At 38.0% G+C, this 15,463-nt stretch overlaps 2 protein-coding genes across 3 annotated transcripts; one reads left to right on the top strand and one right to left on the bottom strand.

The window, feature by feature from the left end:
- The first annotated feature begins 263 nt into the window (after positions 1-263).
- On the top strand, positions 264-4,496 carry ngdn (neuroguidin, EIF4E binding protein). The gene is made up of 11 exons (XM_058766066.1): positions 264-358; positions 585-644; positions 775-846; positions 935-1,072; positions 1,807-1,891; positions 1,988-2,040; positions 3,423-3,537; positions 3,659-3,833; positions 3,940-4,087; positions 4,244-4,301; positions 4,390-4,496. The coding sequence occupies exons 1-11, from the start codon at positions 335-337 to the stop codon at positions 4,407-4,409; spliced, it is 948 nt and encodes a 315-aa protein (XP_058622049.1). The 5' UTR covers positions 264-334; the 3' UTR covers positions 4,410-4,496.
- Positions 4,497-6,513: 2,017 nt separating this feature from the next.
- Positions 6,514-14,841, bottom strand: pabpn1 (poly(A) binding protein, nuclear 1). 2 transcript variants are annotated; one of them, XM_058766067.1, is made up of 7 exons: positions 13,939-14,082; positions 12,778-12,886; positions 12,409-12,476; positions 12,155-12,261; positions 11,240-11,327; positions 10,189-10,340; positions 6,514-7,040 (listed from the first exon to the last, which is right to left on the bottom strand). In XM_058766067.1, the coding sequence occupies exons 2-7, from the start codon at positions 12,851-12,853 to the stop codon at positions 6,743-6,745; spliced, it is 789 nt and encodes a 262-aa protein (XP_058622050.1). In that variant the 5' UTR covers positions 12,854-12,886; positions 13,939-14,082; the 3' UTR covers positions 6,514-6,742. The 2 variants fall into 2 exon arrangements, with proteins under 2 accessions (XP_058622050.1, XP_058622051.1); XM_058766068.1 differs by lacking the exons at positions 6,514-7,040; positions 13,939-14,082 and adding exons at positions 7,791-7,976; positions 14,347-14,841.
- Between the last annotated feature and the right edge of the window lie 622 nt (positions 14,842-15,463).

Here is a 15,463-nt window from a genome sequence, read left to right as displayed (position 1 = left end):
AATTGCCCATAAAAAGTAAAAATCAATTTAAACTTATATGAAAAGATTAATTTCTATCACTGATGTGAACTGACCACACAGAATACGAAGAATATCAAAAACTGCAGCTGTCCACGGTAGTCACAATAACACATTCGGCAAAATATCGTCTAATTATCGTTATCGAAAAATCCTCAAAAATATCGAGATATCTTTTTTTCAATATCGCACACCCCTAATTTGAACACGAAATACTCCTGTCAATCATGTTGACTTTTGTCTTAAGACGATTTTTGAATTGCGTTCTGTGAGTTTTGTCCCTACGTGGCATCCGTATCAACTTGTTTGATCCAAGATGGCGGCCACCACAGTTGGAAACGTGAGTTGTTCTTCAATTAAATAGTTTTGTCCTTTATTGAACCTAAACATAGATGTGTTGTGATGTATCTGGTAGATTATAGTGTTATTATCATGTTGTTATGGAATCGTCTATTATTTCGCGGATAAATGGCAAGAAATGGTGAAACTGTACATTGGCTAACCTGATAGCATTTATGATCTGTGTTTTCTGCGAAACACGTAACTAATCTAGTTGTATTTTGCAGGATCTTATAGACCATGATCTTCCCACTGCTGTACGTCTACTCAACAGTCTCACAGAACAGGTCTGTAGTGTCACAGAACTAGCACTAAATCATTGCTTTAGATGATTTTATACGGTCTTATTTTGAGTACAGCAGCACAATTGGTTATAATACACAAAGATATGATGGTGATTGACTGTCTTATTTTCAGGTTGCTTCAGTAACAAGTCATGTCCAGGACCTGATAAAGAAAGTCAGAGAGAAAGCTTATCAGACTTCTAAGGTAGAAGTATTTTTATGATATTGATTACATATTAAATACCTTAACAATCTTCTAAAATGTTTGATATCTCCTTTCTTTTTCGGTCTAGGGTTTGTCTTTTCTGGACTTGAGATATCATCTATTATTGTTTTACCTTCAAGACATCACACATTTGATGAGTTTAAAGACAGAAGGAGAAAGTCTGAAAGACAACAGCGCCATCCACAGGCTAGTCACCATAAGGACGGTACGACATAAACCTCATAAAGCACATAACACTCAGAAATTAATTTTGTTATTCCCTTTGTTAAAACAAAACAAAGTGTGTCATCCTTTTTGTCAAATTCCTCAGCTGAATCAATTCATTCTCTAAATTAGTGCTGTCAAATGATTAATCGCGATTAATCGCATCCAAAATAAGTTTTGTTTACAAAATGTGTATACTGTGTATATTTATGTATACGTAAATACAAACACATGCATGTAGATATTTAAATATATATATATGTTGATATACTAAATATATTTATATATAAGTATATAAATGTATATACATGTAAATATTTTCAAAATATATACTGTATGTGTTTTTTATTTATATATATATATATATATATATATATATATATATATATATATATATATATATATATATATATATACATATACACGCATAACTACACAGTACACATGCATATATTATGTAATCGTTTGACAGCACTACTCTAAATAAACAAATCCAATACTGGCAATTCTGGCATTAAATCGAATATATTGATACCATAGTATTTTAGAAATGAATCCTGTCTTTCTTGGTTATTTCTGACTTCCATATATATATATATATATATGTAAATGCACTTAAATGTATGGATCAGGTCACATCAGTTATAAATCAGTATATACTTGTCACAGCATACTACTTCAATTGCTGTGCCTATGTTTAAGGAGAATTTTCCTCTTTCTGTTTTTGTTGTATAGGTTTTAGAGAAGATGCGTCCCCTCGATCAAAAGCTTAAATATCAAATTGATAAATTAGTGCGGACCGCAGTAACAGGCAGCCTTGGTAAGTCTTTCATTCTTACACTTTTTGTCGTTGATTGCACATATTAAGAACACTCATCCACAAGTTTACTGACTTGATTGATGGGGTTTCTTTCAGCTGAGAATGACCCTCTACACTTCCGCCCTAACCCTCAGAATCTGGTCAGCAAGGTAATGTTTCTTCTATTTAAATTGATTTAATTTGTGCATATTTTTAATAAAGGTATTTTTTTATTCTATAAGCAGAGCTAGGTAGATTACTTACAAATTGTAACCTGGCCAACCTGATTCCAAATTACATGACAAAAATTGTAGTTAGTATCATAATCCATTACATTACACATTTTAGGTAATACAATCAGACTACTTTTAGATAACTTTTTTTTACCTATTTAATTTAAATAGGATAATCATGTACCACATTGATATAAAAATACAAAGAGTAAGAAAATGTTATCAACAACATGAAGTGCATTAAACATTATATTACATCAAGGTTTCCCAAACTGGGTTTGTGAAGGACCTGCAGGGAGTTTGTGAGTTTAATGAAAAGCTAATAGTTAATTAAATCATAAAAATGTTAAATAAAAACTATTTTAAAAATAATCAAAATAAAACCTTTACTGAAAAAATGAAATATTTTATTTGCATGTCATGTGTCCAAAACCAATGTCAGAGAACCGTGAACAGGCAAATGTGATACTTCATTATTAGAATATTTATTTTAACATTTCAGGGGGACATCAAATAAAATATATTAGGTGAAAGAGGATCAGATGACAAAAAAAGCTGGTGAATTTATGAATTTGTGCATTTTAATGTGTTTGAAATACAAACTCCTTCCAAAGTAATACATGGTAAAAAAACCAACTGCGTGATAATTCAGATGTGACCCTGGACCACAAAACCAGTCTTAAGTCTCTGGGGTATATTTGTAGCAATAGCCAAAAATACATTGTATGGGTCAAAATGATTAATTTTTCTTTTATGCCAAAAATCATTAGGATATTAAGTAAAGATCATGTTCCATGAAGCTATTTTGTAAATTTCCTACTGTAAATATATTAAAACTTAATTTTTGATTAGTAATATGCATTGCTAAGAACTTCATTTGGACAACTTTAAAGGTGATTTTCTCAATATTTTGATTTTTTTTGCACCCTCAGATTCCAGATTTTCAAATAGTTGTATCTCGGCCAAATATTGTCCAATCCTAACACACCATACATCAATGGAAAGCTTATTTATTCAGAAATCTCAATTTCGAAAAATGACTGGTTTTGTGATCCAGGGTCACAAATAAAAATTAATGTTCATCAGTAGTTGATTATTGAAAAAATATTGCTATTGTGTAAATAATCATGTTATCCATAAAAAAGTAGCTGATGATGAGTATTTTAACATGTAATTACAAGTACTTAATTTTTGGAATCGGATTACGTAATCCAGATTACATGGAATCAGTCACTACACAGCTCTGTCTATAAGTGTATATATATATATATATATATATATAATTGACCTAAATTTTGCTGCATTTCTTTCACACACAGTTGAATGAATCCGAGAACTCGGACGAGGACGACGGAGGAGGAAAATCAATGGGGCTAAAAGATCCCTCAGCCAGCAGGAAATACATACCTCCTCGAATTGCTCCAATGCATTATGGTAAGTCTTTTGATTTTGTAGCAGTTCACGTTGGTTACCTAACTTTAGGATTTAGATGTAGAAACATACAATAGCATTGATAGTTAATACTCATCCCAAACCCGGCCCTGTCCACACACAGACGGAGACATGACAGAATCAGACCGGCAGAAGGAGCAGATAGATAAACAGAAGAAAGTGGCACTCCGCAGCTCTGTCATCCAGGAGCTCCGACAGCAATACAGTGATGCTCCTGAGGAGATCAGAGACCGCAGAGACTTCCAGACCGAACGGGAAAGCAGAGAAGAGCTCAACAGGTTGATGGAAATATTATATTCTAGACATTAAATACAGTAGGTAGATTCAGTAAACAAACACGGATGTTTTTTCCCCCTAATAATTTTGGAAAACTGTTCATAAAAGGAAAACCTATGAGGAGTCCATGATGGTGCGTCTCAGTATGACACGCGAGCAGAGACTCAGGAAGAGAGGAATGGTGGGAATGACGTCACAGCTGAGTAACATCACACGATTCAGTGACATCAGCGCTCTGACCGGGGGAGAAGCACAGGTGAGCTGGCCCATGGCATCATGGGTAGCTTTACGTATCTTTTAGAAGTTCTAGCGATCATTGTAGTGAGTTTTGTGTGTATTTCTATAATGGGTAAAATGCTTTTTTTTTTTTTTTTTTGTTGAAGTTGCTGAGTGAATTTTCTCTTTTTGATAGGATATTGGTAATCCAAAACCCAAGAAAAAGAAAATTATCAAGAAAGGGAAAAAGAAAAGTAAGTATTTGTTTTGTATGTTATGCGAGTACTTTAAAAAAATACAAGTGTCTAGTGTTGTATATTAATTCATATTTTATCTTTTCAGTTTTCAGGAAGCACAAGTAAACCGCTGATGCTAAGGAGAGATTTTAAGATGAATTTCAACAAAATCATTCTTTTCATGTTTAAATAAATCTTTCCTTTTGTGAACAAGGGTGTGGAGCCTCATGTAAAAAGGTTAATCTGACTGGCATATCTTTTAAGTTTCTAATAAAATAAGGTGACTGCGAGGAATGCTTATTTTTTTTCAAGTGTATTTAGTGGTGAAACTTTTTTTGTAGGGGGTGGTCATTAGAATCTTAGTATGGTTATACTAATTTCGTATTTAATCATTTAATTGGATCTGATGAACAAAAATGCCCCAATTCTTGACAATTATGTTGAAATAAATGAAGACAAACTAAAATGATCATGATTCAGAGTTAAAATATTTGTTTCATCCCATGCTTGCATTACAATGGCCGTCACTTCTATCGTGTGTCCTTTTAATTTGTCCCACTCAAATCACAAGTTTGCTATTATGTGGCAAACCAAATCATGTAATTTTCAGTGTTGGGCAGTAACTAGTTACTAGTAATTTAGTTATTGTAATATTACTTTTTGCAGTAACTAGTAGTGTAATTACTAATAAGATTTCAGTAATAATATTAGTTATTTTCCATAAAACAGCTTAGTTACTTTTGATGCCTCAACCCCTCTGATTTAAAATTCAACAATCAAATAATTCCTAGATTTATTTTCATGACACGCACATGCATATGATGTCCCCAGTGCAGCAGGCAAGCTTGGAATATGGAAAAGCTTACATTCAGCAGATAGAAATAAAGTACATAATGAAATTTAATTGCATATGGGTAACGGAAAAATTACTTAAAGCTACACATGACAATTAATGAGACTTCTACTTGAATGTCACAATCAATTACTATTGAGTGTTTGTAATAACTTGTGACTGCGATCCAATGTGGATTTTGGTCAAATGATGAGGCAGAAATATGTTGTTAGTAACATTCTAGAAGAATTTTATCTGGAAGATACACACTTACAACTTCTGTGGGGCGTGAAGAAAAAGTAATGTAACTAGTAGTGTAACTAATTACTATTGCCAGAAAGTAACAAGTGAAGTAACATTACTTTTGAAAGGAGTAACTAGTAATGAGTAAAATATTACATTCTTTGAGTAACTAGCCCAACACTGGTAATTTTTGCTTTTTGAAAAGCAATACTCCTTGCTTGAGTGAATATTCCTTTCATTTTAAACATGATGGCCTGTGACAAGCCAGAAAAATATATACAATTCTATTTATATGTTAAAACTACATTAAGGGTTTTGAAGTAAAGCTGAGGGATGACCTCAAAATTAGGAGATAAAACTTGTTTCACAGGATTTGTCCAAAGTTGAATGTTTATTGTAATGGACAGGGCCTAATAGGTGTACTGTATAACATTACAAAACCTACAAATGTGATTTCAAGATGAAGGGACATTATCAAGGACATGCGTGTTGAAATAGACATTTGCTATAAATGAGTTGACAGCACAAAATGTGAAATTATTCAGAGGCTACTAGGGTAAGATTTCCCCCTACCTGGAGCAAGAAGAGTCAGTCTATTTCCAAAGTATTTTTTGGAAAGAAGAAAAAAATAAAAATAAGAGGTTACGCTTAATTATCTGGCTTTTGCTTTTCTTCTATATTTTAAATTATGGTTATCTGACTATCATTTATTGCATTAAGTAAAACTAAAGCAGGTACATAATTCAGGTTGGAATGAGTAAAATACATTGTACAAGTTGGCATGAAAACAAAAGCATAATCGCTATGGTGAGTTTGGAATGAGTGACCAGTTTGGATAGAATTACCTTATGGCCAAATCTTTAAAAAAATAGTTTTGATTGTTTGCGCTTACTTGAGGATTTTACACGTACATTTAGGTTTTACTCTTATTTTACACTTTACCCACAACCATGGAAACCTAGCATGGAAATCATAGAACGCCCCAAAAGAAAGACCAAACAAATACTTCAAATACTTTTTACACAATGTCTTTTATTTTTTTTCTAATTACAGACTCATGGGTTAAAAATAAAATAAAAAAAGGAAAACATCTTTTCTCTTTTCGTCCATACCCACTCCCCCATCTGAAAAAGGAAAACGAACAGAAACGAGAAACCCCTCTCCACACAAACCCCCCTCCCTCCCCCTGAAATAAAAGCTCCGAAGCCCTCCTTAAGTAACCGATACCTGTAGCCCACGCGTTAGTGCTCCATCGTGCCCTAACTGCACTGTGCACTGAGAAAGACAAGGCCCTAGAAGAACCCTCCCCTTCAAGCTCTTTCTAGTCCTGCCTCTCTCACTCACTCGCAATTTAAGCAGCCATTGCTCTATCATGGCTCTGCCTTCACGATATATAAATTTGTGTGGTGGATGTGTGCGGTGTATGCGGTGTCTGTATGTCTGTGTTAACATGGGCCTGGTGCATCTCAGTATATTCATGTTGGTAAAGCTCAGCGCTTGTTATTGTAATAAATGCCTCCCGCAGTGGGCCGGTGGTCGCCCTGTCCCCTCCCCCCCCCCACACAGAGAGGATGGGGTGAGTGTGCATAGCGGGTGCAGAAAGAGACAGAGACGCCGCCGAGACGGTAGGGGGCGCCGCGGCCACGGGAGGAGGGGTAGTCAGCCTCCACTGGTCCTGAAACCTGAAACGACAAGAAGTGGTCTAATATACAAAGAGAGAGAGAGAGAGAGCGAGAGATAGAGAGAGAGAGAGAGAGAGAGAAGGGGAGGAGGAGAAGCAGCACAGGAACAGGGAAAGGATGGTCGGGAATGGCATATGGCAGCGTGAGACAAAAAAGAACTTTTAAAACACAAAAGAAAAGATCTCAGAGCTCAGGCCATGCCATCTTACAATAGTCGTATGGTGTGGAAGATGGTTCAAGAACAGTAAAACGTAAAAACAACGCCCAACTCTAAACCACTGTTGGAATAACACAGGTGGAGGAAGTAATCCGAGTGAGGGATGAACGGGAAAGAAACCAGCGCTGGGGGGAAAAGGGATTCCAGAGAGCACAGACAAAATAATAGAGAATATGATCTCAAATAGCACAACTTTGTGAAAACAACAACATTCTTGCTATTAAATTGTTCACATATTCACGTTACAATCATTAAAAAAAAAAAAAAAATTTAACATTTTTTTTTCTGTTTGCCTTTCTTGAGTGCAAACGTAAGAGGTGCTGTTCGCTGAGAGAAAAATCACAGCCAGACAAAAGGACACACATCTGCAGCCTGAGATTACATCATCATCTTCTCAAATTTAAACAAATGCCACCAAATCTCCCCGACGGCCATATTGTACCTTACCAGGGCGATCGCAACACCTCCTCACACGCACGCGCACACACAATCGCACACTGCGGCCAGTCAGTCTGTCTTTCCTGGAGATGCTCTTTTCTTTTTTTTCCTTTTTTTTTTTTTTTTTGTCTTTTTTTTTCTTCTTTTTTTCTTCCTTTTTTGAGAGGGGTCTTTTTTTCTTTTCTATAGGGATACGGGATGATAGTAAGGGGGGGATTTCATAGGGGGGGGTGGGGAGGTATTAGTAAGGGGAGTACCACGATGTTGTTCGCCCTCGGCCCCTGGAAAAGAGAGAGAAAAAGAGGGTGAGTTCTTTTTTGTGGTTTGTTTAAGAAGACGGACACCAATTCAATTTTTTGGGGGTATGAGTGTTTGTATGTCAGTAATATGCATTTTAAAGGGCCTTACGAGGTGAACGTTTGTGCACTCATGTTTCAGGTATACACATAATTCATAATACGAAATGCAATGTATACCCCTCTTCTAGTGATTAATGCAACCATGTATAAAGAATCCAGTAAAAGTGGTTTAATATAAAGGGAAGCTGAGGAAGATTATCCAACAGCAAAATGTGTGTGTGTTTGTGTGCGTTATATTCAGAAGTGATCTAGTGTCCAGTGTAGGGGACAGTGAAAGCACGCTCTCCCTCTTTCTCTCTCTCTGAACGGGGCGGCTCCTGTGGTCTCTGTAAAGGAGAGATCCTGGGGACATGAACCCTCCAACACATGCACACAGTTACAGGCGAGGACGCACAGCTCTCCACATACGGACTGGGCCCCACACACACACACACACACACACACACACACACACACACACACACACACACACACACTCATATACATCAATATATGCAGGGGCATCCATTCAGGCAGCCAGAGACACTCTTCATTCACACAAACCCCCTCCAGGAACAGCCTGTGCGCTTTATGGCACAGAATCCTCTGTGTTATCGGTTGGATACTAAAACAGTCAATATCAGGCTGCAGGAATGAACCCTCCATTCTGGAAGTGAACATTGTTAATCATGCGAGGAGGTGAAAATGAACAAAAATGGGCTTTTCTGAACCAAACGTGCCTGAGGTCAAACACACACTTGCCTTCAAGTTATTTAGAGCTGAGCTTGACATCAGCTACATACTTCATACGGTTTATCTTGTTTTACAGTATAATCCCATTGGCCAACTGTAAAAATGTACAACCATATAATGACCTACTTAACATATTTCAAATCTGGGTATCAGGTTGGGTGTGGGATAAAAGAAATATTTAAACTAGTGCTGTCAGACGATTAAAATCGCATCCAAAATAAAAGTTTGTATTTACATAATAAATATACACAGTACACACACACACATTATGTACACACGTGCATGTATATTTAAGAAAAATGTTAAGTTTATTTATAATTAATATGAATATAAATAAATGTAAATATTTTCAAAATATATGCTGTGTATTTATATATACATAATAAATATACACAATACACATATATTACGTAAACAAAAACTTTTATTTTCAATGTGATTAATCGTTTGACAGCACTAATTTAAACCAATCAAAAACCGTTTTTACAGGGCATTAACCCAAGCTCCACTCCAACAAAAAAAGTCAAAGTGTGGCAGTGCATGTACAAGAGTTTCCCAACAAACTGATGTACAAGATTCTGATTCATAAAATGCTTTCACCCTACCAGATCTTTCAATATAAAATCTTCCACTTACATCCCTCCATCACTGAAACTATTAATTGAGTGCTAAATCCATTTATAGGGCCTAACACGATTTGGGTTGTGTCCCAAAACCTAGTGAAGCGCCTATCTAGAGAGGACCACAGACCTGTTTAAAAATTCACCACTGTGTAAGCAGCTCACACTGTTTTGAGACACAATGCAGAAATCATCTTCACATTGGGAAACAGACTGACTTTCGAACCTCTGGTGAGTGTGAAGGCTCATTCCATGCTCAGAATCTTACACTGCAGGAGGGAAATGGACAGCGATGATGATGGCTGTGCATGTGTTTAATGGTTTGTAATTCTTCCTCAGTTTTCCTTTAAACGTGACGACACACAGGAGTTTGTACAGAGAGTGCAGACTAGAAATAAGAGTGGTGCAGTTCCTTCTCTCCATTAAACAGGGGCATGCATACATACAGAGGCAGACTGCTATACAACTACAGATTAGAACAGAAAGGTAACAAGCAAAATTATCTGAACAAAAAATAGGGGGTGATGATTGAAAGGGGTGGGGGAAACCAATAACCTGTTGTCTTAAAAACAATTTCAATTTCTGATACATTATTTTTCCAGAAATGTTTTGCATGACAAGATGGGATAAATAAAATTAAACATCAACATTTAGAAAACTTATTTTATATTGTCCCCTGTCCCCCCACCCGATGCACACACACTTTCACAGCAGCACTCTCTGTCAGGATGGAGCCTGTGTGTCAGTCAATGTCAAACGTGCAAGGCTGGCATGGAGCTCACCTGAAGGCCCGTCCTCTGCCTCTGGGGGGTGTGTAGCCACTGTAGTAGCGCGCCCGGGATGAAAAGTTTCCTCCCCGTGAGCGGAAGCGGGCCCGAGGGAAACCGCGGTCTGTGGTGCTAATGCCGGGACGATTTGTTCTCTTGGCCCCAACCTGTAAGAACAGTTGGGAAATTTAGGATTAAAATTTCAAAAGACTCCAAATTTTTTTTTATTTTTTTTTTTAATATATTTTGTACAAACCCTAAAGATTTAGAATAAAGCCTTGTGCACACCGGGACGATTATCGCCAGCGATTTTTGACGCATCTTTGCGTTCATACCCAAGTGATTTTCGCTGGAGATGAGCAGAGTGATGTGCAAATTCACTCCCTGACATTAGATTGCGCTTCATGAAAAACAGAAACACCCCGGTACACGTCGAATCCTATTTGATCTGCAATTCCTCTCCATAACTACTCTTATCGAGATTTTTGTAGTCCCTGTCGCGTTTGGTCATAAAGCCCTTTGTGTTCAGACACCAACGAGACCAGCAGCTCTACATTCATCTTGCCTCGACGCATCTTCTTCGTCTACTTACTTCCTCTTCGTTGTTAGGTATCAATGTGTGCTCGGCAAGACCATTTTGTGCTTGAGCGCCATCAAGTCGTGTTTTACTGTAACTTCAGCAGCTCCTGGCACGTGAGCAAATGCGCCAATCTCATTGGTCGACCAGTTTTTAAAGCAGCGCGTCAAACCAAAAAACGAGCCAGAGGCGTTTAAATGAAATGACGCTTTTACGCCTAGCGTTTTGCACGTCGGTGTGCACACTCACATTGGTGCCCTTTGTTTAGTCACGAGGCGTTAAACGTCGGCAATAATCACGCACAATATTCATCCAGGTGTGCACAAGCCTTAAATGATTGAGTTTGCCAATCCTTCATAAAGCATGTCTGCTACATTTCTACACAAGTAATATTTCTTGCTAAAACAGAATTTTCAGTTGTATGTTGAATTTAAATGTCAAAAATGTATTAGCAGTATTAGCTAGCAAGCTTGTAATGCTTCATCTCACCTTAATCTGCCTTCCTCTGAATAAAGACTCATCCAGTGCCATGGCTGTCCTAACAGACTCCTTGTCTGCAAACTCTATATATGCAAACCTGAAACATGAAGGCGACAAATGATCAAATGAGGTCAATAAAAAAAATAAAAAACAGGAAAGCATACACTGAAACCACTATTATTTATTTAGTTGTAAAATATATATATATATATATATATATATATATATATATATATATATATATATATATATATATATATATACATACATATATAAATACATACACACACATATATATATATATATATATATACACACACATATGTGTGTATGTATGTATGTATGTATGCATGCACACTTGCATGTACCAAAAACTAATTATGCATATTGTTAAAAATTTATTAAGATATGAACAGTGTTCAAAGTAGCTATGATTAAAGCATTGCATCAAAAGTTGCCCCATGCAATGATTAAAATTATTAATGGGAGCAGCTTGAAAATACTGTGCACCAGAATAGCACAAAAGCTAAAGTACAATCTCACTTTAATCTCACTTTGGACACAGTCTCAAGTCCACATATAAATAGTGTAAAATCATGCCATGTAACAAAAGGCCATACTAATTACTGCAATGTGGCCATTCAAAAAGATAAACAATTATGTTCCAAGCGATTCTGAAGAGAAAAGTTATTTTAAGGTAAAATAATTTGTGATTAATATTGTGCTTTATTGTACAAAATTTCAGAACATTTGAATAATATTTCAGTGGCTACTGTTCATTTTGTTGGTTGACGTGATGCATCAATGTCTACTCTAAACCTACAGTGCCTATCCGGAACAGATGCTGCAAAACAGAAGAAAATAAGATGCCCAAGACGACGAATGTTGTAAGTTAAGAGAAAAACAGATGAATGCATGAATTACCCTTTGGGGTGTCCTGTAAACTTGTCACACAAGATGGTGACTCTGTTTACGGAACCACAGCCATGGAAATGCGCCTCCAACTCCTCTGCCGTTGCACCATAATCCACCTGCAAGAGACAAAATCGAATCAACACCACTTCTAAAATGTCATTAAATCAAGCATGCTAAGGAAAATATTATACGTGACATATAAATGCAACAAAATACATGAATATAGCTGGTAGCCAAATAGGTATAAAAATGATTGCACATACATTTCCAACGTAAATAGATCTCCCATCTGCTTCCATCTTCTCTTCAATGGACATAATGACAGGGCCAGCTGCAGAGAGAAAACACTGTATTCCCATGCAGCTCCAACACTCATGCATTTATGTGATTTAGCACAGAAACCAGTGTCTGCAAGCTTACTGCATAGCTTCACGGCTGAAATCTAGGTTATGTTCTGTTTCTAGTCATATCTCGATTGACCTCAAATGGTCCACAACTAGTTATTCTTCTCCCTCTAATGCAGTCCTATTCATCAGTACTGTCTGTTCTGCAGTGCTCTCCTTAGAGCTCAATCTTCCCCAGACTTGCCCGTTCACCCTCCCTCATTCATTCATTCATTTAGTCTCACTTACCAGGTGGAGGACTGAGATTCATCTGTTTCTCCACCTCGTTCTGTAGCTCCTTCAGTTTCTCTGCCTCCTCCTCCATCTCTCTCACCCGGGCTTTAATTGCCTCCAGCTCCTGAAAAGGCAAAGTAATGCACATATATTGACTTCAACCATCAAAAAACACAGATTGTTAGACATTTAACAAAACTGGAATGGAATATTTTGCATAACTACATCCTGAATAAATAATTTTGGCTTCCCTCATCGACAGCCACATTGGATCTATATTGCATCAATATCATGTGTTGCTGTTAAAGCCATTTTGAAATGCACAGCCGATTTCTTCCCAGAATGCACACTCATTCATTATTCTCACCAGTGATCGTGGACACAGCATGCACATGCACTTTCACACGTGATTGTGCACCGAGCTCTTTCAAACCACCATTTATTATCGTCCAGTCAGCAAGACGCCCTAAGCATGATGCCATCCGTGCACGCATTGTTGTGCGCGAGCGAACACACTTTTGGTGTGTGTTCACACGCACGCACACAAGTTTGAGCAATGCTGCATTGCAGGGCAGTGGGAGTCGCTCTGGATCGCGAGTAAAGTAACCCAGCATGGATGTGATGGCCTCTTTCACGCAGTTAAAACAAGATTTTGCATGATACGAGTTAGCATTCACAACCGATCACAAGCGCAACAAACAGTGACTAATTATTTAAATACTACACATCCTCATTGCATGATGAAATAAAGTAGACATGCATTCAGCATGCAAATGCATGACCTACTCTAGCTCCAATAATGTTAATGTGCACGGAGAGAAACGCACCAGCCCAGCCCTAATGCACCATCTCCATCACAAAATCACCAACAAATGATGCAATACATCACGAGCGGCATTTAATCTTTAGCTCACATCGAATAAAATGGTCACGGCGATACAGATGTGCATTACATACAGTGCGCTTTGCCCACCGACAACTCTGTAGTTTTCCTTAATGTTACCAATTCGACGCAAAATCTGAAAATAAAAGCATCTCACGCCTCTTTTAACATGTCACACACGTCGCAAAAAGATTTATTCCATTGCAGAGGCCAACAACAATCACGCGCAGTTACCAACGCGACTTACTTTTGCACGCCACAAATATTACTGATCAGAAAAGAGGCGTGTTTACCGTGAGCCGTCTGCTTCTTTGCGGATGGACCCACACTGCTGAGGCTAATGGCGGCCTGTCCTACCCTCGCCCCTGTCTCTTACATCTCCCGTCTCGCATTTTTGCGATGAAGATTTTTTTCCCCCCGCTAGGTCGACAGATCTGGCGCAGAGGAACCCAGACCGATGTTGCGCCAACATGGCGGCCAACAGCACGTATGTCACTCACTAATTCTACTGCACTGCGTGAGCCACAATGGCGGACAAACCGACCTAGCAAAACCGGTTTCGCGTAAACATGAGTATTTGGTTTTCGTATGAAATTCACATATTTCTTTTAAATGTGAGACTGGGGGATTGATTTAGAATGAAAACATATACAGAAAACTAAACTAGTTGTTAAAGCGAGGAAAATGCGTCCTTCACTCACCGGATCTTCAATAGCGGCCTCTCCCTCGTCTAATCCCGGTTCTTCATCGCCGACGCCTGGGTCTTCAAGTTCTGAGTGTCCCGGGTCTGAGTCCAGCAGAGATTCCTCCGCCAGTCCGTTACCAAACTCCGCCATCGCCTGATTCCCGGTGGTCCGACGCGCCTCGTGGCTGCACTACAGGCCGCGACTCTCACAGGGGGGAGCGAGAGAGAGGGGTAGGGGAGGGAATAAAAAAACGGCGGAAAACGCCGCTCACTAAAGTTAAAATGGGGAATAAAAGCCCGCCTCGCTTCTTCTGGAGCTCAAACGTGTCCTTCAACGGAAAAAAAAACAACACTATTTATCCAAATATAAATAGGTTTCACTTCGTCAATATGTCGCACTTACTACTCTATTTACATTAGAAGACAAATTCAGAAAAGCAAATGTGTATTCTTCGCGAGGGCTCGTGTGTTCCAGAACAGAAATGGAAGCCGTAGGCGGGGATTCTGAGCACTGCAGGCGCACCAGCGACGGGTGATTGGACAATTCCTCACTTTAGACACGCCCTCTTAACGTATCGAGGACGGGTATTGGTGTTCTCTTGGGGTATTTCTCTGCGCCCGCCGCTTAGACTTTACAACAGCGACTGTGATTGGATATAAGCAGCGTCGATAACGGCTCACAGACCACCTTTAGATTGAAACGGGATATGCTACTATGCAATGTTGCCATGTCCGGACAATATAATCCACGTGGATTTGCATTTTACATAAAGTTGTATAGATAATATATATTTAAACTTACTTCCAGAATACAGGTCCATAATTAGGCTTCCTAGTACTTGGCATAACCACTTAAAGCAGTTCAGTTGTCAAATGTCAGGAGTAAGATTACATTATGCTTTTTCATTTTTTTCTCCTTCCTTCTCAGGATGTTTGTCATGTTCATAAAAAAATAAATGAAGAAAAATAAAGCATGACCACTAAAATGGCTGTTGTTAAATATCCTCACCTACTGTCCAAGTTGTTTGTTACATACTGTACAATTTCTTACTTTCTCCCTTTTCCACTTCCCGTGTGTGTGCGCGTGCACGTGCACACAAAAGACATTTAATCATTCATTTTGATCATCAGTA

The sequence above is a fragment of the Onychostoma macrolepis genome, chromosome 24, assembly GCF_012432095.1.
Source record: "Onychostoma macrolepis isolate SWU-2019 chromosome 24, ASM1243209v1, whole genome shotgun sequence".
Classification (NCBI taxonomy): Eukaryota; Metazoa; Chordata; class Actinopteri; order Cypriniformes; family Cyprinidae; genus Onychostoma; species Onychostoma macrolepis.
This window is presented reverse-complemented; position numbering and strand designations above follow the sequence as displayed.

What these genes read in the sequence shown, in the direction of transcription:
- ngdn (XM_058766066.1), top strand. Translation starts at nt 335, where the DNA reads ATGGCGGCCACCACAGTTGGAAAC. An exon ending in TCAACAGTCTCACAGAACAG is followed by an intron (nt 645 to 774) that starts GTCTGTAGTGTC and finishes TCTTATTTTCAG; the next exon opens with GTTGCTTCAGTAACAAGTCA. An exon ending in CGCAGTAACAGGCAGCCTTG is followed by an intron (nt 1,892 to 1,987) that starts GTAAGTCTTTCA and finishes GGTTTCTTTCAG; the next exon opens with CTGAGAATGACCCTCTACAC.
- pabpn1 (XM_058766067.1), bottom strand. Translation starts at nt 12,853, where the DNA reads ATGGAGGAGGAGGCAGAGAAACTGAAGGAGCTACAGAACGAGGTGGAG. An exon ending in TTTACAGGACACCCCAAAGG is followed by an intron (nt 11,328 to 12,154) that starts GTAATTCATGCA and finishes TTCATGTTTCAG; the next exon opens with GTTTGCATATATAGAGTTTG. An exon ending in GGCAGAGGACGGGCCTTCAG is followed by an intron (nt 7,041 to 10,188) that starts GTGAGCTCCATG and finishes TTGTCGTTTCAG; the next exon opens with GTTTCAGGACCAGTGGAGGC.